This window comes from Mesoplodon bidens (genome assembly GCF_964165515.1).
Source record: "Mesoplodon bidens genome assembly, chromosome: 8".
Lineage (NCBI taxonomy): Eukaryota > Metazoa > Chordata > Mammalia > Artiodactyla > Ziphiidae > Mesoplodon > Mesoplodon bidens.
In genome coordinates, this window is record NC_138165.1 from 105990181 (window position 1) to 106017371 (window position 27191).

Below are 27191 nucleotides of genomic sequence, written 5' to 3' on the forward strand. Positions count from 1 at the left end.
CAGGGGGACGGAGAGCGTCAATGGGGAGGGCCCTCCCCGGGAAGTCCCGTAGGACAAAATTTTCATTTGGTGGTGTTGCCTAGAGTTTGCCCCTGCGGAAGGTTGGCTTCAGATCTGCAGAGGCTCGCTTCGAGCCCGCTCCTGCCGCTGGGCACAGTAGGGCTCTGAGATAACTGCAGGTTGCCCTGTGCGATGTGGCGGAGACTACACTTCCCAGCATTCCAGGGGAGAGCCCGGGGGACCACAGATCCCAACACGCAACAGAAAGCCCAGGGACTACAAATCCCAGCATTCCCTGCACTCAATTCCTCTGTAACTTCGATTCCAGTGTGCCGCGCAGTGCGCGCAAGTTCATAAACCTGCTTGTAGGTTTCGTGGTTTCTGAATCCCTAGACTTGAAACCAGGCGGGAAGATCCTCTTCAGCCTCAAAAGATGACAGCCCACAGAGAGGTAACTTCTGTTTGCATGGAACTCAGAAATCTCCTGCAAATCATGGTAAGGACGAAACAACAGACACAAACACTGATTAAATTATGAAAGATAATATAACTAATGACTCCTTCAAGTCGTACTTGTTCGTTGGCCTGGGGCGCCGTTTAGGTGTTTTGCAGGGCTTTCTGGTGTGCTCCTGCGTTGGACTGAGAGAGATATCGATTGTATGCTCAGAATATCAGTACAGTCAGACTTCAGAGAATTTGCTAATCCAACCCCTGTTATTTTTACATATGAAGAAACTGAGGCCCAGAGAGGCAAAGAGATTGTTGAGGGATCACAGCAAGTTGGGGCAGAGTTAGAATTCGGCTCTAAGTCTCCTGCAGTCTGGGCTTTTTCCACTACACTAGGGTGATGATATTTTTAGCAGCATGGCTATGCGATCTTACTCTCCTTGGTGAAGTCTTCCCATCAAGGTCGAAACACCCAGAGGTGTTGTCTGCCATTTCAATAAACAATGTTGCCTGCCATTCCAGTAAACAACAACAAATTTTGGCCACCAACAAGCCATCAGCCACTGAAGCCACCCTTGAAGATGGGCCCAGAGGGGAATTCAGGATGGAGAAAAACAGGATACTTGCCCCAGATAATTAAGATGCATATCTAAGGAATAATATCAATGAGCTCAGACACTTGCATCTTCCCATACATAGAAAAGCACTAAAATCATTTATTTGAGATGTTTGTTTTTTGTTGATTAGCAGTAATCTTTTGATGTTCAATTACATATTTTCTTTTCAGCAAAAACTCCTTTGTATCCTGGTTCCTCTGTTACCTCTTCGGAGCAGTTCCTCAGAGCTATCTGAGAGGCTGTCTCCTGGGCTATAGTCCTCAGTAAGGTCCCCAAATAAAACATAACTCACAACTTTTAGGTTGTGCGTTTTTCTTCAGCCGACATTAGGTAAGCATTTATTTGGTGGCTTTCCTGCAAGTGAAGGAGTGCAATGTTTGTTTATCCTCAGTCTAGGTAAGACTTGGTGTTTTGATTTGTTCTTTTTTACTCAAGGCAACATTTAATATGATTTCAGAAACGAGGTAAATTTGTAGCTTAAGGTTTCCTTGGAGATCTGCTATCTCTTTTCCGAGGCCTTCCTTCCTCTTCCTGTACTCCTTTCGCCTATCTGGGCACCCACCCACGTTTTCCTTCCATGTAATTCAACAAACACCCTTTTCAGCTTTTGTTATTTGCCAGACTCTCTGTTGGTAGAAGGTGAAAGGCATGGTCACTGCCACAAGCAAGATAACCATCTAGTTAGGGAAATAAAGAGACTCTACTGAAATTCAAGATGAACTGTGATGAATGGCACAAAAGAAAGGACATTAGAATGCTACAGAGGCCCCCATGGAAAGATGTATTTCAGCTGGCAAAGCTTGATTGAGGAGGTGGCATGGGTAGGATTTTTTTCTGTGTTAAAAATTTTAATCTGTAGATCTTTTTTGTTAATGAAGTGTAACACATACAGCAAGAGCACAGTTTTTGCATATGTATACACCTGTCACCAACCCCCAAATCCAGATATTGAACATTTCCAGCACCCTTCCCAGGGTGCCCCTTCCCAGTTAGTGCTGCATCCTTCCATCCTGATAACTACTCTTCTGACTTCTATTACCATAGATCAATTTTGCTGTTCTTGAATTTCATTTAAATGTAATCATACAGTAAATACAATATGAGTCTGGCCTTTTTCGTTCATCAATATTTTCGTGAGATTCATCCATGTTGTATGTAGCAGTAGCTTTTTTTTTTTAATTGCTAAGTAGTATTCCATTGTATGTAGGTAGCACCATTTATCTTCTCTACTGTTCATGGGAATTTAGGTTTTCATTTACCAGTTTCTGGCTTTTATTAACAAAGCTGCAATGAACATGCTTAAATGTTTCTTTTTGTGGACTCATGCATTTATTTCTAGGAGAGGAGTTGCTGGCTTGTGTGGAGGGCATACGATCAGCAATAGTAGATACTGCCAGTTTTCTAAAATGTTTGTACCAATTTTCACCTTCACCAGCAACATGAGAGAGTTCTAGTTGACTCTTACCCTTGGCAATAGAGGGTGGTGTCAGTTTTTAAAATATTAGCCATTTTGGCTAAATGTGGTATCTCATTATAATTTTCATTTACATTGTCTTTGGTGTTGAGCCCTTGTCATATGCTTGTTGGTTACTTGATGTCCTCTTTTGTGAAGTGCCTGTTCAAGTCTTTTGCCCACTTTCTTAATTGGGCTAATTATCTTATTGATGTGTTGTCCTTTATATAGTCTGGATATGGAGTTCCTTGTCCGATACATGCTTTGTAGATATCTTTTCCAAGTCTGTGGCTTGCCTCTTTAGTCTTCTACTGGTGTCTTCTGAGAAGAGAAATTCTTCATTTTAATCACGTGCCATAGTTCAATGCTTCCTTTTTATGATTAGTGCTTTTTGCATTGGTTAAACCTTTGTCTACATGGTTGGTGGAATTTGAACAAATATGAGGGAAGAGCACTGTGAAAAGGAAGAGAGAGCAAGTTTGAGCATAGGCCCTGGTGTCAGAGAGGGAAGATGTGAGTCCTGTTAGGCCGGGAAGGCATGGAATTTGGGCTCTAATGAGGTGGGGCGAGACAAAGCTGGATAGGTAGGAGGGAGGCATACTGAGAAGGGCTTTAACTGCAGCCTTGGAGTCTGGACATTATTCTGGAGGACGTGGAGGCACAGCTGGAATATTTATGAACTTAAACAGAACTTAGTTGTTCTCCTTCCACCACCGAATTTGCTCCTTCTCCTCTGCAGCCCCGTCCTCTAACACCACCTCCAGACAGCTCTGGCCTCCCCAGCCAGAATCCTGGGGGATATCTTCCTTTTCTATCCCTGCATTCAACTGGTCACCAGGTCTGATAGATTCTAAGGTATCTAAATGTCTCCAACAATGACCCTTCTATTTCATGCCCAGCTGCAGCTACCTTTGTTCAAGATCTTACAATCTCTTAACTGGAATACATCAGTCACCTCAAGGGTTTCCCAGCCTCCAGTTCTCTCCACATCCAATACATTCCTATAGCAGCTAGTGTCCAAAATGGCAATTATTCAGACCCCTCCACAGCTTAAAAACCCTAAATAGCTCCCCAGTGCCCTTAAGGTAAAACAAACAAACAAGCTCTTTTACATGGCTAGTATTCTTTCTGATTTGCTTGCTCATTCTTCCAGGCTCAACTCAAGCCTCATTTCCTCCAGAAGCCTTCCTTAAATCACCTCTCTCCAGGACACAGCCAGGAGAGACTTATCTGTACCCCTGGGGCTCCTTGTGGCATCATCTGTCCTAGTCAGATGGACCTGTCTCTCCCAGGAACCTTGAGCTCTCGCAGGTAGGAACTTTGCTGTATTTAGGTTTTTACTGAGTATAGGGCTGTGCATGTGGTTTCCAAGAACCTTGATGACCTGACTCCAGCTCTGTAGCCCCCATTTCTTACCCTTGAACCCTGGGTTCCAGTCACTGTGGGTTTCTTCTCTGCATTCGTGTATGCTGCACAGTGCAGGCCTCTGTGACTATGGTCACTGCCCTCTTTTCTTCCCCTTTTTGCCCATAAGATGCCCACTTTCTCTTCCCTAACACGTTCTCTTCTGTGCTTCCAGTGTTGTGATCTCTCTCTCATAGCACTTAACACATTGAAGCTTTCTGAGGGCAAGAAACTTGTCTTATCTTCATATAAACTTCTAGAACGTAATACGTGCTAAAGAAAGTTTTAAATAAATGAATGCGTTTGTGCTCAGCTCCTTTGCATCTGTCGAATCTCTGCACTCAAATGCACGAAAGGTAAGTAGGGTTTTTTTTCTCACCTTCAAGACCTGAAAGTCTGTGGTGTATACTTTAAAGGAACCAGCCTAAGTGTTCAGTTACGTGGCATTCTTATCCATCTTCCAGGGGAGTTGGTAAGTACCAAATGCAACGCCACGAATGTCATTTTGGTCACAGAACCATCGTTGGCTCAACCCATCTTCTGCTTATTTTAAAATATTTTCTGAATAAAGATGAAGAACATGGTCTTTGGCTTCAGATAGCCTGGGTTTCAAAGCAGACTTTTTTTTTTTTAATTATTTTTGGCTGAGTTGGGTCTTGGTTGCTGTGCGTGGATTTTCTCTAGCTGCGGCGAGCAGGGGCTGCTCTTCGTTGTGGTGCGTGGGCTTCTCGTTGCGGTGGCTTCTCTTGTTGCGGAGCACCGGCTCTAGGTGTGCGGGCTTCAGTAGTTGTGGCACGTGGGCTCAGCAGTGGTGGCTGGCAGGCTCTAGAGCGCAGGCTCAGTAGTTGTGGCACATGGGCTTAGTTGCTCTGTGGCATGTGGGATCTTCCCGGACCGGGGCTCGAACCCGTGTGCCCTGAATTGACAGGCGGATTCTTAACCACCGTGCCACCAGGGAAGCCCTCAAAGCAGACTTTGATACTTACCGGCTTTTGGATTTTTTAAATAAATAATTAATTAATTAAAGGCCGTGTTGGGTCTTTGTTGCTGCGCGAGGGCTTTCTCTAGTTGCGGCGAGCGGGGGCTATTTTTTGCAGTGTGCGTGCTTCTCATTGTGGTGCCTTTTCTTGTTGTGGAGCATGGGCTCTAGGTGCACAGGCTTCAGTAGTTGTGGCACGCAGTCTCAGTAGTTGTGGCTCACGGGCTTAGTTACTCCGTGATCTGTGGGACCTTTCCAGACCAGGGTTGGAACCTGTGTCCCTTGCATGGGCAGGTAGATTCTTAACCACTGCGCCACCAGGTAAGTCCCTGGCTTTTGGATTTTTAGGCTTAATTATGTCACCTGAAAAATGGGAATAATATTACAGGCCTAGAGTTATTATGAGAATTCAGTGAGACAATGTACAGCACATGGCACATGGAAAAACGCTCAGTAAACGGTAGTTATTAGGCTTAGTATGTCTCTGTACCCCGAGGGTAGCCACAGTCGCCCTACGGAAGTTCTGAGGGTAAAGCTCGGCCAAAGAGGATGGATTTAGGGCCCAGGATGGTGATGGCGATGGTTGGGGGGCCAAGTACTACCTAGGCTATATTCCTCTCCTCAGGGCCCCCACCCTGTCCTGGGCTACAGCCCGGCTCGGGACCCACTTTCCCCGGCCATGGCCGCACTGGAGGTCTGAGGCGGCAAACGCGGCGGGGGAACCTAGTGTGGGCGGAACTCGAGTGCAGCGGCGGGAGGCTTCCGGGGGAGCCGCAAGGGCAACGGGTCGGCGGAGGCAGAAAAGCGTCGGACGCCGGGCCGATCATGGACGCTTGACAACCTGCGGGCAGGCGCCGGGAGGCCAAGCCAGCGACCGAGAGGACGGAGAGGCGGCGAGGACAGGTAGGGGCCGGCGAGAGGGTGGGACCCGGCGTGCCAGGTTCGTCTGGGCCTTCAGGCTTAGCGCCAGCCGTGGGAAAAGCCCTCGGCCACACCGCCCCGCCCCCGCTCCAGGGAGCGCGACCCGCGGCTCATCACCCTGCACCCGCGGCTCTGCTTGGAACACGCCACCCGCCCTGAAGTCCACCCCAGTCCGCGACTCTCAGCATCCGTACCGCGGTTGCTCTCGCTTCCCCACCCGTAAAGGCTGCTCCTTTGCCCCTCTGCCGTCCATCAAAATAGCGCCTCCCCCTAGGATGGGAATTCATCTCCCCTGAGTTCCTAGCCGCCTCCTCGGGCTCTCCCACTGCAGAAGAAAGCGATTATCGGCGCCTCCTCATCTCTTTGCCCCCGCGGGCTTTGCTCCTTAGACCGAGGTTTTTTTGAGGGACCGAAGTTCTGTCCGTTTTTCTACCTCTTCTCCATCTCCACGCCCTGTCATTCAGTGTCTTCGCACGTGTCCACTTGGAAGCGAGGGTTTTGTTTTTCCTCTCCTAACCATCACCTTCCCCCGACATCTCCTTCCTACCCTCTCCCCCCAGTTTCCCCTTCCTTCAGCAATCTTTATTCCCTAGCACTTCATTTTTGCTGTTTCTGACAAGAGCTTCTTAGGTAACCCTGGATGAAGCGACATACTTGCTTTTGTAATACTGTGAAAGGGCTGCCACTCTTGGTGCCTGCCTCCAAAGGAAAACTTAGTTTCTCTTGCACGAAGCTAACCTTTTTTGATTTATTGTCTTTTTCACTCTACTATACTTCTTCATTTTGTCACACTGCCCAGTATATATCATTTTTGGAGGAGTAATCTTTTCTCGTGGAGAACTCCTGTAGAATAGATACGCAGTGTGTGTGTTCACACACCCAGCTTGTAGTAAGTAGATTATACAGTTGAGGGACCCTCCTGTCCTAATGTCTTCAGGATGGTAATACTATATCTTGATTGTTTTCTCAAGTCTTTTTATTGTTTTCTTGAGATTTTGTACAAATTCTGAAGTCGTGTTTGGTAAAATGTCACATATCCGTAGGAGGCCAAATAAAGGGATTTTCCTCATGGACTTACACAGCCTGTATGTGTGTATTTTCTTAGTTTGAATATGTTGCTGCTTATCTTTCAAGATGATTTCCCCCTTTTTCTATCTGATCAATGACTTATTTGATAAATGGGCCATCTTTCTTGTCTGCTTTTTGCCTTTCCTTATCTGTATCTGGCTGTAGGTGGGATTCTAATGACACACCGAAGCTGTAACTGATTACTTTTGCTTACATCTGCTGCCTCTGTGTTTTGGCAAGATTCTCTGCTTCTTAACCAGAGTCTAAAAATGAAGTAGATATAAGATACCTACTGAGATACTCCTGTGTGTTTCTTTAGGTCCTGGTTAGGTTTAAGGGCTTGGAAGGTGCTGCCTTTGGCAAAGGGCCAGATGGAATGAAGTGGCTTTTACTAAATGTGTTTCAAACCTCTGAATAAGGACAAAATCCCTTTAACTCCCAGTTAAACGCTACCCATCTCACAAAGTGAGATCTGGACTGAGGAGCTGTTTTTTTCTTTTTGAATACTGTAAAATTAAAGTATTCTGATGTCTGATCCAGCATTAACTAGGCATAGACTTTGCAAAGGAGAAGGAAGAATGACTGAAATACTTTTCTTTGGACAGATCTCAAGACCAGAGAATGGCAGGTGAACAGAAACCCTCAAGTAACCTCCTGGAACAGTTTATCTTACTAGCCAAAGGTACCAGTGGCTCAGCCCTCACTGCTCTCATAAGCCAAGTTTTGGAGGCTCCTGGAGTATATGTCTTTGGAGAACTGCTGGAGCTGGCCAATGTGCAGGAGGTACGAGCAGTTTCTAAACAATTTTTCCATCTTCTTTGTTCTCAACCTTCCTGTGATTCTCCAGGTTTCCAAGGAATTTCAGTGCTGAAGCATTGTGGACCCATGGGATATCCTTTTGAGGAATTGGTGAGGCAGGGGAAGAGGGCAAGGATGATGTCCTGGGCTCCTTCTGGTCAAGGTTTTCATCTGAATTTGGGGCAAATTTAGATTGGGTTGCTAGTAATTTGAAAGATAGGGGAAAAATCCAACTGAACCTGATAAATTAGAAAAGTAGAGTATAAGCATGGACTGATGTTTAACAGGGGTAGTTTCAGTCATTCTTAGGAACAAAAAACCTCCAGTGCAAATATAGACATTGAAAATTGGTCAGGTACATACAGAGCAGAAAATGTTTGTTATTGAACATGAGATGGGCATGAATAAAGAATATATTGTTGGGCTTCCCTGGAGGCGCAGTGGTTAAGAATCCACCTGCCAGTGCAGGGGACATGGGTTCGAGCCCTGGTCCAGGAAGATCCCACATGCCACAGAGCAACTAAGCCTGTGTGCCACAACTACTGAGCCTGCACTCTAGAGCCCACGAGCCATAACTGCTGAGCCCGCGTGCCACAATTACTGAAGCTGGCATGCCTAGAGCCCGTGCTCGGCAACAAGAGAAGCCACCGCAACGAGAAGCCTGTGCGCTGCAATGAAGAGTAGCCCCCACTTGCCACAACTAGAGAAAGCCTGCACGCAGCAACGAAGACCCAAAACAGCCAAAAATAAAAATAAAATAAATAAATTTATTTTTAAAAAAAGAATATATTGTTCCTGTGAAAAGGGCAGTATTGTGCTGAAGAAGGTGTGTAAAAAAGATATGACAGGGCTTCCCTGGTGGCGCAGTGGTTGAGAATCTGCCTGCCAATGCAGGGGACACGGGTTCGAGCCCTGGCCTGGGAAGATCCCACATGCCGCGGAGCAACTGGGCCCGTGAGCCACAACTACTGAGCCTGCGCGTCTGGAGCCTGTGCTCCGCAACAAGAGAGGCCATGATAGTGAGAGGTGCATGCACCACAATGAAGAGTGGCCCCTGCTCGCCGCAACTAGAGAAAGCCCTCGCACAGAAACGAAGACCCAACACAGCCAAAAATAAAAATAAATTAATTAAGGAAAAAAAAAAGATTCCACATCTTCCCCCAACATTGGCAAAAAAAAAAAAAAAAGATATGACATGAAAAGCTGGGAAGTAGTCCTTTTTGCTTTGTTTGCTTGTTTGATGTTGTTATTAAAACCTTGGGTATCACTTTTGGTTGTTGTGCCTTAAAAATGAGAAGATCTGGTGAAGAGTAACCAGGTGGAACAGACATGTAAAGCAACTTATACTTTTTCAACCTCTACTTCCCATTTTGGATATTTTTATATTTATTGATTGATACGTTTATATTGATTGATCGAAAAGTCTGGTGACATCTTTTTTACTTTGGAGGATGTGCTCAGGAGCTCTTGGTGGGGTGGGTTGGCTTCCTCTTCACCATCACAGCTTCTTCCTGGCTGCCCAGGGTGGTGCCTGCTCTGCTGACGGCCACCATGTGCAGATCTGGGCAGTACTTGTCCTTGAGGATCATGTGCACGATGCTACTGAGCGTCGCCCAGGCATTCTTGTTGATGGTGGTCCACACATGTGGGGTGGCTGACTTTTGCTGGCCAGTTCTTCTCTTCATGACACTAGGACACCTTTGCCATTGGCTGCCGGTTCCATGCCCGTAGCCCTGCTGTGAATCAGCCCGTTGTAGCAGAAGGAGTGTGGGTCTTCACGTTACTGGACTCGCTGCTGTACGTCTGCTTATTCCTCTTGGTTAGTAAACTTGAGCAGTTCCCCATGATCATCCATTGCAGATGTGTGGATGTGGCATCACTTCCTCTCCCTGCAACAGCTGGAAACAGGAAGACCTAGTTTTATTTATTTTTTTGTGGTACGCGGGCCTCTCACTGTTGTGGTCTCTCCCGTTGCGGAGCACAGGCTCCGGGCAGGCAGGCTCAGCGGCCATGGTTCACGGGCCCAGCCGCTCTGCGCCACGTGGGATCTTCCCGGACCGGGGCATGAACCCATCTTGCCTGCATCGGCAGGCGGACTCTCAACCACTGCGCCACCAGGGAAGCCCCTAGTTTTATTTTTTAATTGTAAAGTTTTATTTAATGTCAGCCTGGCTTGCTAGACTGTAAGCTTTGTGAGGGTAAGGTCTATTGTGCTCACCATTGTTTACTTAGAGCTTATTATGTAGCCTGACACACAGTAGGCTTTCAGTAAAAATTTAATTACCAGAGATAGAAAAGGAATCCTGTGGGGGAAATTTAAGAAAACTGAGGGTTTTTTTTAATAGGCTTTATTTCTTTAGAGCAGTTCTGGATTCACAGCAAAGTTGAGAGGAGGGTACAGAGAGTTCTAATATACCCTGTGCTCTCATACATGAATAGCCTGCCCCATTACCAATATCCGCCACCAGTGTGGAACTACCCTGGCACGTCATTATCACCCAAAGACCGTAGTTTACATTAGGGTTCACACTTGTATTTCACTGCCCTAGAGGTCCTCTGTTCTGCCTCTTCATCCCTTCCTCCCCTCTAATCCCTGGCAACCACTGATCTTTTTACTTTTTCCAGAATGTCGTGTAGTTGGAATCACACATATGGAGCCTTTTCAGATTGGCTTCTTTCACTCAGTAATATTGCATTTAAATTTCCTCCCTGTCTTTTCATGGCTTGGTAGCTCATCATTTTTCAAAAGAAGAGATGACCAAAGGGTAGTGTGTCTCTTCAGGTTTGTGAAAAGCCTGAATGAATATGCCAGGTGGTTGTTTCATATGGAAGTTTGGATAAGAGGAGGTGGATGAAAATTAAAGCCAGAAAGACCTTGTTGACTTAGTCCAGTGGGAGAAATTTTGGAGTGTCTGCTTTAGAGAAAATAGTCTTTTGTGGCTAGTTTTGTAATCGTCTGTCTGAAAAGCGGGGGCTGGATTTGATGGTCTCTTCCACTTCTGATTCAGGGCCTCAGGAGATTCTCGGTAACCTGAGACAGAGGCTGGGCTATTCAGATGCCAGAGTTCTCATTGGAGTGCGTAGCGAATCACCCTTATCTTCCCATAGTTTGTTTTTTTCCATATGTGAGCTGGGAATAAGCTAGCTGCCTTTCAGTGGTCAGAAATTACAGACGTCGTTTTTGGAAGCTTTTTTTAAAAGATGGTTAAAATCAAGTGGTATTATTGTTGGTGTCCACAGAATACCACTTGGTTCCTGTTTAGACTTTATTGAGTTTGGTACATTGGAAGAGTAACAGGTACATATTTGTGAGTAAGGGAAACACCCAGTTACGGTAACTGGCAGCAGAGCAGAGTACAGCAGTTCCTGGCAGAACAGTGTCTCTCGTGTTTTTCTTCTGCAGATGGCTCTTTGCCATTAGCATCAGCGAGGAATAAGTAATTTTAATGAAAATTTTTATTTGGGGCTGATATCCTGGTTTCCTGTCCCAGCTGGGCTGTTCTGTCACACCTTATGCTGTGCTAATCTCCAGCATTCACAGTCCACATGTAGTCCTAAAGCTTGGAGCCAACCCTATACTTTTTTCAGTTTGGATCGATAGTGGCTTGTGCTGTACCCACCAAGCTGGTATATTGACAAGGCTGCTCCAGTCTGTTTTTTTTTAAACTTATTTATTTGATTTATTTTTGGCCGTGTTGGGTCTTCGTTGCTGTGCACGGGCTTTCCCTAGTTGTGGAGGGCAGGGGCTACTCTTCGTTGTGGAGCGTGGGCTTCTCATTGCAGTGGCTTCTCTTGTTGTGGAGCATGGGCTCTCGGCGCGCGGGCTCAGTAGTTGTGGCACGCGGGCTCAGTAGTTGTGGCCCACGGGCTTAGTGCTCCGCGGCATGTGGGATCTTCCCGGACCAGGAGTTGAACCCGTGTCCCCTGCATTGGCAGGCGGATTCTTAACCACTGCGCCACCAGGGAAGCCCCTCCAGTCTGTTTTTTTTTTTTTTTTTTTTTTTTGCGGTGCGCGGGCCCTCACCACTGTGGCCTCTCCCGTTGCGGAGCACAGGCTCCGGACGCGCAGGCTCAGCGGCCATGGCTCACGGGCCCAGCCGCTCCGCGGCATGTGGGATCCTCCCGGACCGGGGCACGAACCCATGTCCCCTGCATAGGCAGGCAGACTCTCAACCACTGCGCCACCAGGGAAGCCCCCTCCAGTCTGTTTTGATGGCAAGGGAATCCTGAGCAAACCTGAACTGCTCCCAGTGCTTACTGCTTTGTGTGTGTGTGCGTGCGTCTGTGTGACAAAAGTAGCTCCTGGGCATGCTCTGTGCAGTATAAAGCATGTATTCCTGAGAGAGAAAAATTAAACTTGGGGCCTTATTTATTTTTTCCCAAAGACTCAAAGAGTTGGAAGGGACCTCAGGGACCAAGCAATAAAACGGTACAGAACTGTGGCACGTGATCACCTGCCCTCTTCTTGAACACTGCAGTGATTGGTAGCCCGGTCTGTGAACTGCTTTTTTTTTTTTCCTCCTCAGCTTGCAGAAGGAGGTAATGCTGCTTATTTGCAGTTGCTGAACCTGTTTGCCTATGGAACATACCCAGATTACATAGGTGAGTTGGTTAAGGTCCTCTAAAGACTTTTCTTAATTATGTTGCTCTGTCTGGACATGTTGCCTTCATGAGGGTCACTGAGGTCTGGGATATAAAACATGGGGTGGTATCTTCCTAACCTGGCTGTTTCTCATTTTACTGTGCTCTGTAGGTGACCTCCCATGAGGACTTTCGTTCCCACCTTTTATTTCCCAGTGGGTAAATGGGGACTATGTTTATGCTCATCCATAAATATAGCCCTTGTTTATTTTCCAGATGAGATTCTTGAGGACTGGTGTTTGTAGAACACTTGGAGTGTTGTGAAATGTCAGAATACTTTGTAAAGTATTTAAGCGTTGTAAATTTTATCTAAATACTATCATCATATTGAAGAAAGTTTGGAAAACAGGGAAAAAAGTCACTTGTACTCCCATTAAACTACTGTTAGCATTATGGTGCTGGACTTTTCTTCCTTGTGCTTATGCTTTCTGATATGTAGGTGTAATTAGATTATGTATACCATTTTATATCTTTATTCACTTATTTCATAAGAATTTATCCATGTTTTAAGTCTTTGTAGTCATTTTTAATATTCCATAATCGAATACTCCATAATCTACTTACCCCATTCTCTTTTGTAGATCATTTGAGTCATTGTATTGATAAATTAGAATCTTAAATATCAGGAATGAGGTGCATGAATGTCCAAACACTAACCTACCTTCCGCCCAAGCCATTTTTGTCTGGCTTCCCTAGTTTATTTTAGTGATATGACATAGGCCTGGCAGTTTATTTTACTGGCATGACTCAGGGTCTTCTCTACTATGTCCTCGACTTCCCCTTTTTTCTCATTTTCTTTCTCCATGGTCACTTCTACTTACTCGGTGCTGCTGCCAGACTGGACAGGTTGCCACTTGCCAGCTTTTTCTGACCTTCACTTTGTTCCAATGCGTGTATCCTTTGTTTCCATCCTCACTAAAGAGCAGCATTTTACAGACTCTAGAACCAGGATTCTTGCGTTATATTCTGTGTGCACCTCAATAGTTGTGTGTTCTTTGGTAAATTAAATGATCTTCTGTACCTCAGTCTCCCTGTCTGTAAAATGGGAGTAATAAAAAGGTCCACAGTCCCTTATCTGCACTTCTTGGGCTAGACGTTTCATAATTTAGAATTTTGGGGACTTTAAAAAGGTAATATGGGGCCTCCCTGGTGGCGCAGTGGTTGAGAGTCCGCCTGCCGATGCAGGGGATACGGGTTCGTGCCCCGGTCTGGGAGGATCCCATATGCCGCGGAGCGGCTGGGCCCGTGAGCCGTGGCCGCTGGGCCTGCGCGTCCGGAGCCTGTGCTCCGCAACGGGAGAGGCCACAACAGTGAGAGGCCCGCATACCACAAAAAGAAAAAAAAAAAAAAAAAAAAAAAAAAGGTAATATGATGCATATACTTTTTTATGTAACACCCTCGAGAGATGTGGGCAGCACCGGTAGTCAAACACGTTCACAGTTTTGCAGCAAAACAAATGAATATTCACAACAAGTGGGATAAAAAGCCTAACTCAATTTAGGTCAGGAATGGCCACCAAATGAATTTCAGCACCGTGCTCAAGGGAGAAAAAGCAGTGTGGATTCACCTTTTTGGAATCCAGCATTATGGATAAGGAATTGAAGACATTCGGAATCTGTCTTGTGGGGCTGTTGTGAGGACTAACTGGATGTGTGTATATATGAATGGATCTGTGTGTGCACTTACACTAAGTAGAGCTTGCCATATATGTTGCCTTGGCTGGTGCCATTGCTGTTGCTATTATTGTTATTGCTAAAATTTTGCCTATCCTTCAAGGATCATCTCATAGTCCACCTTTCTTTCTTTTTGTCTCCTGTACCTCCCCAGTTCCCCAGTGTGACTGCACTCACTTGCACTCTCTCTTTTTTCTCTCCCCCTCTCTCTTTTTCCCTTTCTGCCTCTCCCCCTCCTCCTCACCCTCTTGTTCTCTTCTGGTAGTTCTCTTGCATTTGTAGCTGTTGAAACATTGGATGGTAAGACTGAGGGCAAGTCCAGGGCCACTGAGTTGCACAACTCTGGGGGGTAGTCGGTGCTCCTGGAGTTGCGGAGTGTAGCAGCCCTGACAAGGCCCGTCTGTTCCCCTGGAATCACTTAAGACAGTGCATTGCACGAGACAGACGCTCAGTGAAGACGTGTTGAAAATAGCACCCCAACTGTTATATCGTTCTGTGCACTCATGCCCAGCGTCTAGGAGACTAAGCTTCTTGTGTGTAGAGATTCAGTTTTGTCTTCTTTGGAAGGACATGGTATTTCAGAGAAGATGGGAGGTGCTTATGGAACATTTGCCTAGTGAGTAAGTGCAGAGTCATGACAGTGATTCAGTGGTAGGTTTGATGTGGGGAGTTGGTGCGCTTATTCCATGAAGAAATCCTAATTTTATTTTGTGTCTTGATTTTTGTGGTGGGTGGGACCGAGCAGCCAACAAGGAGAGCCTGCCAGAACTGAGCACAGCTCAGCAGAACAAGCTGAAACACCTTACCATCGTGAGCTTGGCGTCAAGGATGAAGGTACGGTCCAAATCCTTTCCTGTCTTCCTCCTTACCTCGAGGCAGGTGTCTCATTGGCATCAGTGTGGGAACTCCCAGCTACACACAGTAGAGTTGCGTCATAAATGCATAAAATTTGCCTGGCAAAGGACAAAAGAGAAAAATATAACAGTTAAAATAGTGTAGATAATTACTCACCATTCCATTTAGGAAAAGTATGCCCAGGAGTGATTGTGAATCAGCAGGTCTCAGTTCTGGCATGCCGAGGTACCCCACGTGCTGTGAGCATTTTGCCATGCTTAAAGGAGACTGCTGTTTCAAGATGCAGATTTTTCAAACAGCAAGACATCTCAAGGCAAGTTAACTGCTTCAGCTGTTGCTCAGTGCACAGTGAACTGTTCCCGTGCTGGAGGAAAAACTTGCTATGTTGAACTTACTGAGAGACAGATTTTTTAATATGCTGCCTTCCTCGGGGGATTTTCAAGGTTAATTATACTAATTGGAATTTTTGCCTTCTGTGCTAACTTCTGACGCTAACCTTCTATAAGATACCACTCCACTGTACCTCTGAGTTCTTCTTTTTAGAAAAAGACGTGCAACCAACTGCTCATAGCCATTAACAAAGAAGATCCAGGTTTGATTAATTTATAGTTGATTTTCGGCTCTCTGCCCAATCCCAGCCTAAATGTCTCAGTTTTTGTGGGGCTGTGCCTTTGAAAAAGTTTGCTTTTTGCGTTTCCCCTCTGTGATTGAGCTGGAGAGATGTATATTTGTTCTTGGATTGCTGTTTCACTTGCTAAAATTATTTTATCTGGCCTAATCACAAATTTCTGATTCTCAGCTGGGCACTTCAGGTGGGAGGCCTATTTTGTTAGGAAATGAGGACCTGAATTTTTTTTTTGTCCTGATCGTGAACTTCTCAAGTGTAGCAAAGAGTAGGAGTGACTTTTTCCCTCGTTTCTGCAACCTGTCCTTCTTTTTTTTTTTTAACATCTTTATTGGAATATAATTGCTTTACAATGGTGTGTTAGCTTCTGCTGTACAACAAAGTGAATCAGCTATACATATACTTATATCCCCATATCTCCTCCGTCTTGCGTCTGCCTCCCACCCTCCGTATCCTATGCCTCTAGGTGGTCACAAAGCACCGAGCTGATCTTGCTATGCGGCTGCTTCTCACTGGCTATCTGTTTTACATTTGGTAGTGTGTATATTTCCATGCCATTTTCTCACTTCGTCCCAGCTTACCCTTACCCCTCCCCGTGTCCTCAGGTCCATTCTCTATCTCTGCATCTTTATTCCTGTCCTGCCCCTAGGTTCTTCAGAACCGTTTTTTTTTTTTTTTAGATTCCATACATATGTGTCAGCATATGGTATTTGTTTTTCTCTTTCTTACTTACTTCACTCTGTATGACAGTCTCTAGGTCCGTCCACCTCACTACAAATAACTCAATTTCGTTTCTTTTTTATGGCTGAATAATATTCCATTGTATATATGTGCCAGATTTTCTTTATCCATTCATCTGTCGATGGACACTTAGGTTGCTTCCATGTCCTGGCTATTGTAAATAGATCTGCAGTGAACATTGTGGTACGTGACTCTTTTTGAATTATGGTTTTCTCACAGTATATGCCCGGTAGTGGAATTGCTGGGTTGTGTGGTAGTTCTATTTTTAGTTTTCTAAGGAACCTCCATACTGTTCTCCATAGTGGCTGTATCAATTTACATGCCCACCAACAGTGCAAGAGGGTTCCCCTTTCTCCACACCCTCTCCAGCATTTATTGTTTGTAGATTCTTTGATCATGGCCATTCTGACTGGTGTGAGGTGATTACTCATTGTACTTTTGATTTGCATTTCTCTAATGATTAGTGATGTTGAGCTTCCTTTCATGTGTTTGTTGGCAATCTCTGTATCTTCTTTGGAGAAATGTCTATTTAGGTCTTCTGCCCATTTTTGGATTGGGTTGTTTGTTTTTTTGCTGTTGAGCTGCATGAGCTGCTTGTATATTTTGGAGATTAATCCTTTGTCCAACCTGTCATTCTAAGCCCCTGTATCAACCCTGGATTTCAGACCTTTAGTCATAGAAAACTCCCCAGGTATGTTTGCCCTCTTCTCCTCATACATCTTCCTCTTGTTTCTGCAGATTTGATTGCTGTGTTAATTTTCAAACTAATAGTGATGTATCATAGGATTTACAGAAAACTGGTATTTAGATATCTAGTTGTCTTGGAGTCATGCAGAATGTTGGTACAGTCCATTACAGGACTACTGTTGGGGAATTGACATTGGTTGTAAGAGACCAAGAAAACATGTAAACTTCAGGATGACCTCTGAGCTTGCAGTATCCACTGGCCACCTGTAGGTGGATGCGTTAGCCTGTAAGTTTTTTTAATTGTGCTCTGCTGGGCAAGCAGCCAGTTTGTTCTCCAGTGTCTGAGATTCTTGGGAGTTTTTTTTGATGATCTGGCATTTTATACAAATTCTGCAAGCTTCCAAAAGGCAGCAGAGTGCCAGATACTGAGGATATCCCTTTCTCCTCTAGAAAGAGTCTTTGGGATCTCTAAGAGTATGCTTCAGAGCATGAAAGCTGGAAGCTGAGCAAAGTCCAGGAGGCAGAGGATGGAGGAGAATGCGTTCCTAGATGCTGTGGGTCTTGTTTGGATCCCACAGGTCTCACAGCTCATTTATCCATCTCTTGTTGCCATAGATGTTAATAATTACCACTAGACTGCATTTCCCAAAGCCCTGAGGCATATGTTGGCTATCTGAGTAATAACCTGAATTTTCTTTAATGTTTACCAATGGTTTTTGTAAACATCACATGTACCTCATCTGTAGTGTATCCCCTACTCCGTGCTGCTGAAGGACCTGGAGATGCGGAATCTCCGGGAACTGGAAGACCTCATCATCGAGGCTGTCTACACTGATATCATCCAGGGCAAGCTGGATCAGCGAAACCAGCTGCTGGAAGTGGATTTCTGCATTGGCCGTGACATCCGAAAGAAAGATATCAATAATATTGTCAAGACCTTGCATGAATGGTGAGGCTCAAAGAAGGAGGTGCCCCCCTCTTTAGGGAGGGGATACCTAGCATCCCCTATGCCTCTGTTTGGGGAAATGTGGTCTCTAGGTATCAGCTGGGGCTGCCTGGGAGCTGGGGCCTTGGGACAGCAAGCTAGGGAGTGGGGCTGCATTTGTGACTACAGCTGTGTGGCAGTAGGAATCACTTGAGGTTTCCTAGTGCCGTGGTTGTAAAATAGTTCTTGTTCTATGCAGTTGGGGGCCATTTAGTAGCAGGCTGTAAAATGCCCAGAGTTGGCAGGTGGAGCCTCTGAAGCCTCGCTGTGTGACACTGATCCTGTGCTTTGCAAACTCATCCTCAGTGTTTGACCAAGCTTGGGAATTAGTGTTGGTAAGATTCTTTGGATAAGAGAACCAAGTTCGGCATCAGTAACATTGGGCTAGTGTTTGTAAAATATTGTGACGGATATTGAAGACAAGGAATGCGTTATTCTAAGTTGGAACACAGACTCATATACAGAATATTTGATAACCATATTCTGGTATATAAAAGGAAGTGGAACATTTGCATGTACTCTATTTTAATGGAATTTGATGTTCGCAAGAGCTGTTGCACATTCTACACGGATTTGTTATGGTGTTATTCAAGACTGAGTTGTGAAGGAGGGCCAGGGTGAGAGGGTAACTGGAGGTGAGGAGAGTGTGTTCCCAGGCAGCACATGGCACGTTGGAGGTCATGAAGCAGAGTAGGCAGACTTTGTGCAGAGGGCTGGGGTTCATTTTGTCTTTAAACAGACTGACTCTCTGGCTTAGCCTCTAGAGGTGTGTATCCAGGGATGTACAGACTGACTCTCTGGCTTAGCCTCTAGAGGTGTGTATCCAGGGATGTACAGCCCAGCTTTGACCCTCTGGGGGTCCACAGCCCCTAAGTTTCCCTCACTTCAGCTACTCTTGGATCCCCAGGCATGTACTTGCCCACGCTTTACCCCAGGTTCTGTCCCAAGTGTGACTCCAGACACCTTCCCTTTACAACATCTGACACAAGCAGGAACTTTCAAAAGATTTTAAAATAGTGAAGTCAGACTAAATGGGAAATAAACTTAGAAAACACCCCTAACATGAAAATGGTCTGGCATACAAAATCTAGGTTTCCAGTCCCACTAAAGTTGGCTGTCTTTTTCCGTTTTTGAGATGACTGACGCCGTTTTTCACCTCCATAGTCTGGCTTCAACGTGTTTGCACCCAGAGGGCCTATTCTAGCCCCCATTCCAGGATGTTTACTAGTACAAATTCTTACAACTTGTTTTTATGCATTGGAGTTAGATTTGAAACAAAATTGGTATGTAGAGTGGCACCACAAATACTCAGAATGTTCCCAACTGTTGACTCTAAAGTGGAGGGTACGTGGCTGTTTATTGTACTATACCTTCAACTTTTTTTTTAACGTATTAAAATTTTCAAAATAAAAAGTGGGGAAAATGATATAATGAGGAGGGAGGGGGTGGCAGTTGGGAAGTACCACACTTCTGAGAAAAAGGGCAATCTTCAAAATAGGATGCTTTTAGAAAATAATTTTTTCTATTGAGAAAACTGATTAATCAGTGCCACCTGTGAAGTCTCTCCTAATTCCTTTAATTGCACAGTCTGTGAAGCTTTCCCATGGGATACAAAGGTTGGCACTTAAAGCTGTATTCTAAGAAACCACCCCACATCCTCCATGTTTGTGTCCATATGCCCTATGTTATGTATTCAAAAACACCTGTCTTTTGAAGGAGTGAAGGGGCAAGAGCCCTGGCAGATGGAGTGTTACAGGAAGTCTCTAAGGAATCGGGGAGGGAGATTTGGGAGGCTGGAGGACAACTACCAGGCTTTTCTGGGGCTCAGGGCTGGTTATCTCTTATATAGGTGCGATGGCTGCGAGGCAGTCCTGCTGGGCATCGAGCAGCAAGTTCTGAGAGCCAACCAGTACAAGGAGAACCACAGCCGAACTCAGCAGCAGGTAGAGGCCGAGGTGAGGAAGAGAACGCCTGTCCCCACTCCAGGCTATCCCTGTTTGTCCCTTGTCTTGTGATCTTGGCGTAGATGAAACAGCACTCACTTGCTAGTGGGCACTGGGTGAGGTGCTGGGGTAGAGGTGAGTGCGACCCAGGTCCCCCTCTTGGTGCTGTCCGTCTCGTTTCTGATTCCTGGTCACCAGAGCGTGAGCGGGCTCCGAGAGAGGACTGTTGTAATTCCTCAGTTTACACGCACTTTGCAGCTGTAGAGCAAAAGAAACGAGTGTGGGGATGGGTCTTAAAGATGGATGGAGGGATGGTGGTTCCCAGGCGGGGCAGAGGGAGGGGTGCGGCTGGGCTGGGGCACGTGGGGCTTCAGGGCCCCGGTGCTGCTCTGCCCCGTACGTTGTGTGGTGGGTGCACAGTGTTCACTGTGTTCTTCTCTAATCTGTATGTGTATGTTGTAACCTTTGAAAACGCATGATATGTTTCATCTTGAAAAAGGAAAAACTTCGGTGGGTGAAATGCAAGTGAAGATAAAAGTGTGTGATTGTGGTGGTAGACGCCTGGTTGTTCAAGACATGTTTAGCCTCTGGGAGAGACGCAGGCTCCAGCCCTTGAGTTAAGGGGCGTTTGTCTGCCTATAGCCTGGATACCTGTGGAGCCATCTCCCAATTTGTTTGGAGCCCTGAAGATCAGAATTTTAGCACTGAAAGTCCTTTTCTAGCGTGATGGAGCTTGAAGCATTAATGGTATTTAATGAATTTTAGAAGTCAGGTATCCTCGAGTGTAGCAGAATGGGACCCAGAGTTACAGCTAAGGAACATAAGAAATAAGTAGTTGTGCCTTTCTAAGGGGGATTTGTAAAATTTGAAGATTTCCCCTGCTCTGTTGTATGTACTCCTTGAAAAGAAAACCTGGTCTTTGTAAGCGCAGCTCCTTGTCCCGTGCCTAATGAGCACATAATAGGTGCTCAAATGAGTGTTTATATTTCAGGCACACCCTCTAAGTGTCAGTGGACTGCTGAACTCTGCTTTCATGAACTAGAGTGCATTTATTTCAGATACACACATCCCTGTATATATATGCATACCTACTCTGTGAATGTTCCATCCACTGTAAATTTTTTTTTTTTTTTTTTTTTTGCTGTACGCGGGCCTCTCACTGCTATGGCCTCTCCCATTGCGGAGCACAGGCTCCAGACGCGCAGGCTCAGCGGCCATGGCTCACGGGCCCAGCCGCTCCGCAGCATGTGGGATCTTCCCGGACCGGGGCACGAACCTGCGTCCCCTGCATCGGCAGGCGGACTCTCAACCACTGCGCCACCAGGGAAGCCCCCACTGTAAATTTTTAACTCTACTTCTAGCCAAAGAAGTGTGAACTATATTTAATTTACCATTAGTCAAAGAGAGATGCAATTAGGAAAGTAAGCCTGCAGCTTCCCTAATAAGCTCTGTGATCCCCCTCTTGAATATTTTGGTCACTTCTCTGACCTGGGATTGATGTCTGAGCAAAGTAGGACAATATTCACTGATTCTTCCCTGTACATCAAACCCTGGAAACAGTAGATTTGGGGGCGAAACGCCCACCTGACCTGGGATAGCCTGAAACACACTTAAACCGGGTTGGTGGCCCAGGAGGAGGAGTCTGATCGCTCCTGGCTGCCCCATTGTGCTTGGACTGTTGCTAATTGTGTGGCAGGTGGTGGGCTTGACTGTGGTCGTTTGCAAAACTGAATGATCCTAGTTTTAGAATTTTGAATGGCTCAAGTTTATTTCCAGAAAAAATGGCATCTGATGAAGGAAGGCACTGCCTAATGTTGAGGCACGACCAATACGTAGACAACAGTGTGGGCTCCTTAAATTACGGTTATTAAATGAGAGCCAGCACACCTGGATTGCTCTCAGCGGCCCACTGCTGGAAAACACAGCTGCTCCTGCTGGCAGAGCCTGATGCTGCTACCAGGGGGCAGTAAGGATCTGATTACGTTTGAGAGAAAGACATTTGAGGAAACCTCCAAGGTCACCTCCACTACCAATTAACACAGTCTACTAATTTAATAATCTTCTAGGAAATCTAAAACAGACAAGTATGAGAAGAGTGGGAGCATGGTCAAAGCCCAGAGCCTTGACAGTTTTTCCATTCACAAATGCATGATCTGGCTACTATGTGTAGGATGCTGACCGTCCCCCAGCTGAAGGCACGTGGAAGGTGCTCACTAAGTATTTGTTGACCTGAAAATAAAACAGATGAACCACAAACACAGCTGTAATTCTGTCCTATTCTGCTTGTCTTTATGCTTCCGTTACTCTTGACTTAACTTTTTTAGTCATTTTCTCAACTGAGTTGATCTTTTCTTTATTTGTCCTTAAGTTAGATTGCTTGTTCCCAGAGGGGAAAACTTGACGTTTTTCTCCCAGCATCTTATAACAGCAGCTATCTTCTGTTGAGTATTAGCTTTAAGAGTCTTCCCTCTTAACGAAGTCAGCCCTATCACAAACTGCCTAAGAATATTCTCTCCTTTTAGTTTTTCACAGAAATAGCACATAATTAGTTACAATTCCAGCGTACCTGGAGGAGATAGAACAATAACATTATGAGCTGTTTCATCACCTCTGAGCAGATACTCTGGAGGGGAGGTAATGATCACCTCCGCAAAGCACCTCCTCATTTACATTTGATTTTGGAGTGTATTTTTCTTCATATTTCAGTGTGCTTATAAGTCTGATGTTCTCTGGAATGTCCATCTGTAGTTCTTGCTGCATTCACAAAATAGGCTGTGTTCCAGTCAGGTAGGTAATAGAGCATAATTGGACAAAGTAAGCTCTGTTTTTCTTTATGTAGAAAATGCCCCAGGAGTTAAGTTAGTGACAGATCTTGAGCCTGTTGGCTGTGTGCTGCACCAAGAGTGTGCTTCTCGGTGCTTCCTGGAGAGTGCTTCTCTCCATCTCCCCGTCCTTCTTTTCTATGTGGCCCTCTCCCCACCGTGCACTCTATTTCCGTTGTCTCCCTTTGCTCGGCCCCATAGCTCAAAGAGGTTTTCCTACCCTAAGACTCTCTTCTTTCTCCTTTTGCCTGAATATTTAAAGTCTCTAGTAGAACTAGGCTGTGATTTTGTTAGCAGGCGCAGTCCCACCTGAAAATTCCTGAGGCCCATGATTTGAGGGGCTTGACAAACTCTAGGTCATCTGGGGTAATGGGATGGGGATGGCCTGCAAGCCAGACTACTCAAGGAAGAAAATTAGAAGGGTCAAGGGCATTTAGGCCAAAGAAAAGTCTGCGGGATATTAGTCATCGTTTAAAGGGCGTCTCTGTGAAAGAGGAGTTACACTTCTCAGGATTGTTTCTTGAAGCTGAGATGGGCTTAACTGGTGGACCTACATGAGTGGCCACTCTTGGGTCCCGGAAGGAGCTACCTGCAGGTAGACCTGCACAGCTATTACAAAAAGCTAGTTGACTCTTAACTCCCCTTCAACTATGAGAGTCCGTTATTGGCTCAGCAGTCTACTTTGTGAGTTCCCTGTGTTTAAAATGCTAACAATCAAACTGATTGAGCACGACATATCCATAATAGTACCCACTGTGAGCCACGTCATTCCCCCCATCCAGGCTGAGGCCTAGTTTAAGATAAAGGACCTCATTTCTTAGGCTAAGAGACACTTGCCCAAGAAGCCCTCTTTTTCCCTATGGCATGTTTACCTGACTGTGGAGGACTCAACTTTGTCAGTACATAGTCTTACTGGAAGCTAGATGTGAACCCCTGAAACACAGAGGAGACACAGCACACAGGAGGCCACCATCCGAGAGTGAGAGGGCGCTGCCAGGCAATATAGGTTATGGGGAGGTTAGTGGTCAGGACGGGTTTGTGGAAGAGGTAGGGTCAGAGGTGGCCAGCGAAGGAGGAGGCTTGCCCAGGCTGGAATAACAGGGTGCAGGAAAGGCAACAAGGCAGAAGAAATGACTGCTTCCGGGTGTGAGGCCGGGGACTAGCGTGGCTCGAGTGGAGGGCACATGTTGTGGAAGGGAAGGAAGGTACAGGGTCTTGAGTGGCGTGTCAGAAGTGCAGAACAAACCAGGTTTTTCCTTGGGGTAAGTGTCATTTTCCTGGCTTACCAGGGTCACTGAGCACCTGAAATAATAGCTTACTGGGAGATAGTTTCTATAAGAAAAAGCTACTTGAGGAGGTAAATAGGCATTTGAATGAATGCTTAGAAAACATATCAAACTGGACAAACCTTGTTATTTTATAAAGCGGTGATAACGGAGAAATCACATTTCTTAATCTCTCCCCCAAGGCCATCAAAATACACTGAAGTAAAACAAAAACAAGTATCTCTTTTATTTATTTATTTAAAAATTTTATTTGTTTATTTTTGGCTGCGTTGAGTCTTCGTTGCTGCACGCAGGCTTTCTCTAGTTGAGTCGAGCGGGGGCTACTCTTCGTTGTGGTGCGCGGGCTTCTCGTTGCGGTGGCTTCTTGTTGCGGAGCACAGGCTCTAGGCACATGGGCTTTAGTAGTTGTGGTTTGCGGGCTCTCGAGTGGAGGCTCAGTAGTTGTGGCGCACGGGCTTAGTTGCTCCGCGGCATGTGGGATCTTCCCGGACCAGGGCTCAAACCTGTGTCCCCTGCATTGGCAGGCAGATTCTTTCTTACTTACTTACTTACTTACTTACTCACTCACTCACTCACTCACTCACTCACTCACTTATGTACTTACGTACTTACTTACTTACTTACTTACTTATTTTTTTTGTGTGTGTGGTACGCGGGCCTCTCACTGTTGTGGCCTCTCCCGTTCCGGAGCACAGGCTCCAGATGCACAGGCTCAGTGGCCATGGCTCATGGGCCCAGCCGCTCCGCGGCATGTGGGATCTTCCCGGACCGGGGCACAGACCCGTGTCCCCTGCATCGGCAGGCAGACTCTCAACCACTGCACCACCAGGGAAGTCCCCCCCTTACTTTCTTACCGACAAACATACACCTCACTCTGCACCAATACACCTCAGCTAGCTGAAGGACAAAGGCATGAATAATCCATTAGAATTGGTGTTGGGGAATGTGTATAAATACGGGCACAGGAGTACACAATTGCTAGAAGGACAAGTTGGTACAATCATTTTTCAGAAGGCAGTATAGCAATAGTTACTAAAGTAAAATGTGCAAACCCTTTGATGTGGAAAGCTCAGTTCTAGGAATATGTCCTCCACAGGTGTTCACAAAAGTATGCAAAGGTAAACATGGAGGGCTGTTCACAGGAGCACCATGCATAAGTGAAAAACAAACTGGGAACTAATTAAAAAATGGTAGAACATTCATCCTAGAACAATACACAGATATTGCATAGGATATGTTTAGGAGTTGCTTAAATATTTTGGAGCCTCTCTGTTAATTGAAGAAAGGAATGCTGAAAACAGTACTGTGGTCGCATTTTTCTTTTACTACATTTTTTGTCATTTGTCACTTAGTTGGCTGAAGTTTATCCTCTAGTTGCTTATTCAAGAAGGGCTCGTGGGAATTTGGGAATTGTATTCCCAAAGTTCTGGTGAAAATATCTGTGGTTTCATATGTGAACAGTAATGAGCTGAGTATAGCATCTTGTGTCACCCTTTCTTTTTCTATGGCCATTTTAACCAGTGCTTTCTTTCACTTCCTGTGTTGTACCTTTTTGCCAAATGGTCCACTACCACTTGGCTTATTCCCCATTTTCAACCAAGAAAGCATTAGTTCTACTTTTTTGCTTGACTCATTTGCATGTATCTTCCATGAGCAGCCCCTGCTTGTTTCTCATCTGAGTTTCTGAAGATAATCTCAGATTTTCTTGCAGAGGAGTCTGGCTTCTTTCCTGCATGGCCCCCCTTATAGCGAGAACAAGTTGCAGTGAGTTTCTGGCGCTTACAAGCTGGTCACACCAATTCTGTGTCTCCCTCCAGGTTACCAACATTAAGAAGACACTCAAAGCTACCGCGTCCTCCTCAGCTCAGGAGATGGAGCAACAGTTGGCTGAACGAGAGTGTCCCCCCCACGCTGAGCAGAGGCAGCCCACTAAGAAGATGTCCAAAGTGAAAGGTCTGGTCTCCAGCCGCCACTAGGGCCGGCTGGGGCAGCTGGCACTCACCAGGCCTGGGTCAGGTGGGGAGGGGACACCAAGGGCCTATTTCCTCCCCTCTCTACCTTCCATGAGTTCCAGACCTGCCCGTCCCCTCACCAGCGCCTCCCCCCACATTGGTACTGTTCCAGAAGAACCGTTAACTCCCTTCCCTCTCCCACTCCCTCTTCCCCAGCTGCTTCCTTCAGACTCAGGGGCTCCACGGATGCCATCCCAACAGGGCCAGACACTGCCCAGCTTCCCTCCAGGAGGTTCTTGTCTCTGTCTAAGGGCTTGTATCCCTCCCATTTTTTCTTTTGCTTCGTGTCATTTTGTCAGGCTGGTCATAAGCTGGAAGCAGCTTTAACTGGCCCACAGGGATGACTGCGAAGGAGGCCCCTCTCTGAGTGACGGGAGGCACTCCTTCTCCAGCCCCATGTGCCACAGTACCCACAGTGGTGCAGGCGCCCTAGCCAGGTATCCAAATGCTTTGTTTTCCCTCTCCTGCCTTATCCCTTGTTGGCAGCTCAGATCAGGCCATGGAGGGATGTGATGCTGGGCTGTGTTTACTAAACCTGCGGGTTTTCAGCCTCTTATGCCCAGCTCCGATCTCTCGTTAGTTGCGAGCACCGGGCTGATTAACCTCTGGAACCTGAGCACCCGTGGGGGTCGCTGCGGGTCTGCTGGGTGGCGGAAGTTTCTTCCGGCTTGGTGTTCCCCGCCGGCCTCGCTCCCTGCCGCCTCTGACTACTCAGACTGGTTTTTGGTGGGAAGGCCCCCGGCTGCCCACTGGGGCTGTCTGCCAACACTTGTTCTCCCGAGATCTTTAATTCTTCCCGGCTGCATCCGTGGTGGGGATGGTGGTGTTGAGGCCCCTCTATCTGGTGAAGGATCTGTTGCTGCTTCTGTTCCTTTCTTCCCACCCTCCCTGGCCGGTGACCCAGAGCCCTCTGATGATGGCATTCTCCTGGCAAGAGAAAAGGACTTGACTAGCCTTTCTGAACTTGAACAGTTTCAGGTTATATTTTAATTTTTTTTTTTTTGTACAGGTTCTGATTCTAATACATTTCAACATGCTTTTTTTTTCCCCTCGTGTCATTATTTGTTATAGACTAATCGCCGGGGAGTTTCACCTGGTTGGAGGGTGGGGTGTGTGTATGTGTGCGTGTGGTGGTGGTTTTTTTTTTTTTTTTTTTAAGGGGAGGTGGAGGTCCTGGACTGATATTAAAGAGAGAAAAAGCACATTTTAGAGAGAGAGAAAAAAAAAAGTAGAT

The 27191-nt window shown here is 46.0% G+C and overlaps 1 protein-coding gene across 5 annotated transcripts; it reads left to right on the forward strand.

The window, feature by feature from the left end:
* Positions 1–347: 347 nt before the first annotated feature.
* Positions 348–27002, forward strand: COPS7B (COP9 signalosome subunit 7B). Of its 5 annotated transcripts, XM_081243339.1 has the most exons (7): positions 5682–5803; positions 7495–7672; positions 12214–12289; positions 14747–14835; positions 17656–17858; positions 19744–19849; positions 25763–27002. In XM_081243339.1, exons 2-7 carry the CDS (start codon positions 7511–7513, stop codon positions 25919–25921), a joined length of 795 nt encoding a protein of 264 aa, XP_081099465.1. In that variant the 5' UTR covers positions 5682–5803; positions 7495–7510; the 3' UTR covers positions 25922–27002. The 5 variants fall into 5 exon arrangements, with proteins under 5 accessions (XP_081099466.1, XP_081099465.1, XP_081099462.1 ...); XM_081243340.1 differs by lacking the exons at positions 5682–5803; positions 7495–7672 and adding an exon at positions 348–496; XM_081243336.1 differs by lacking the exons at positions 5682–5803; positions 7495–7672 and adding an exon at positions 8924–9162.
* The last annotated feature ends 189 nt before the right edge of the window (positions 27003–27191 follow it).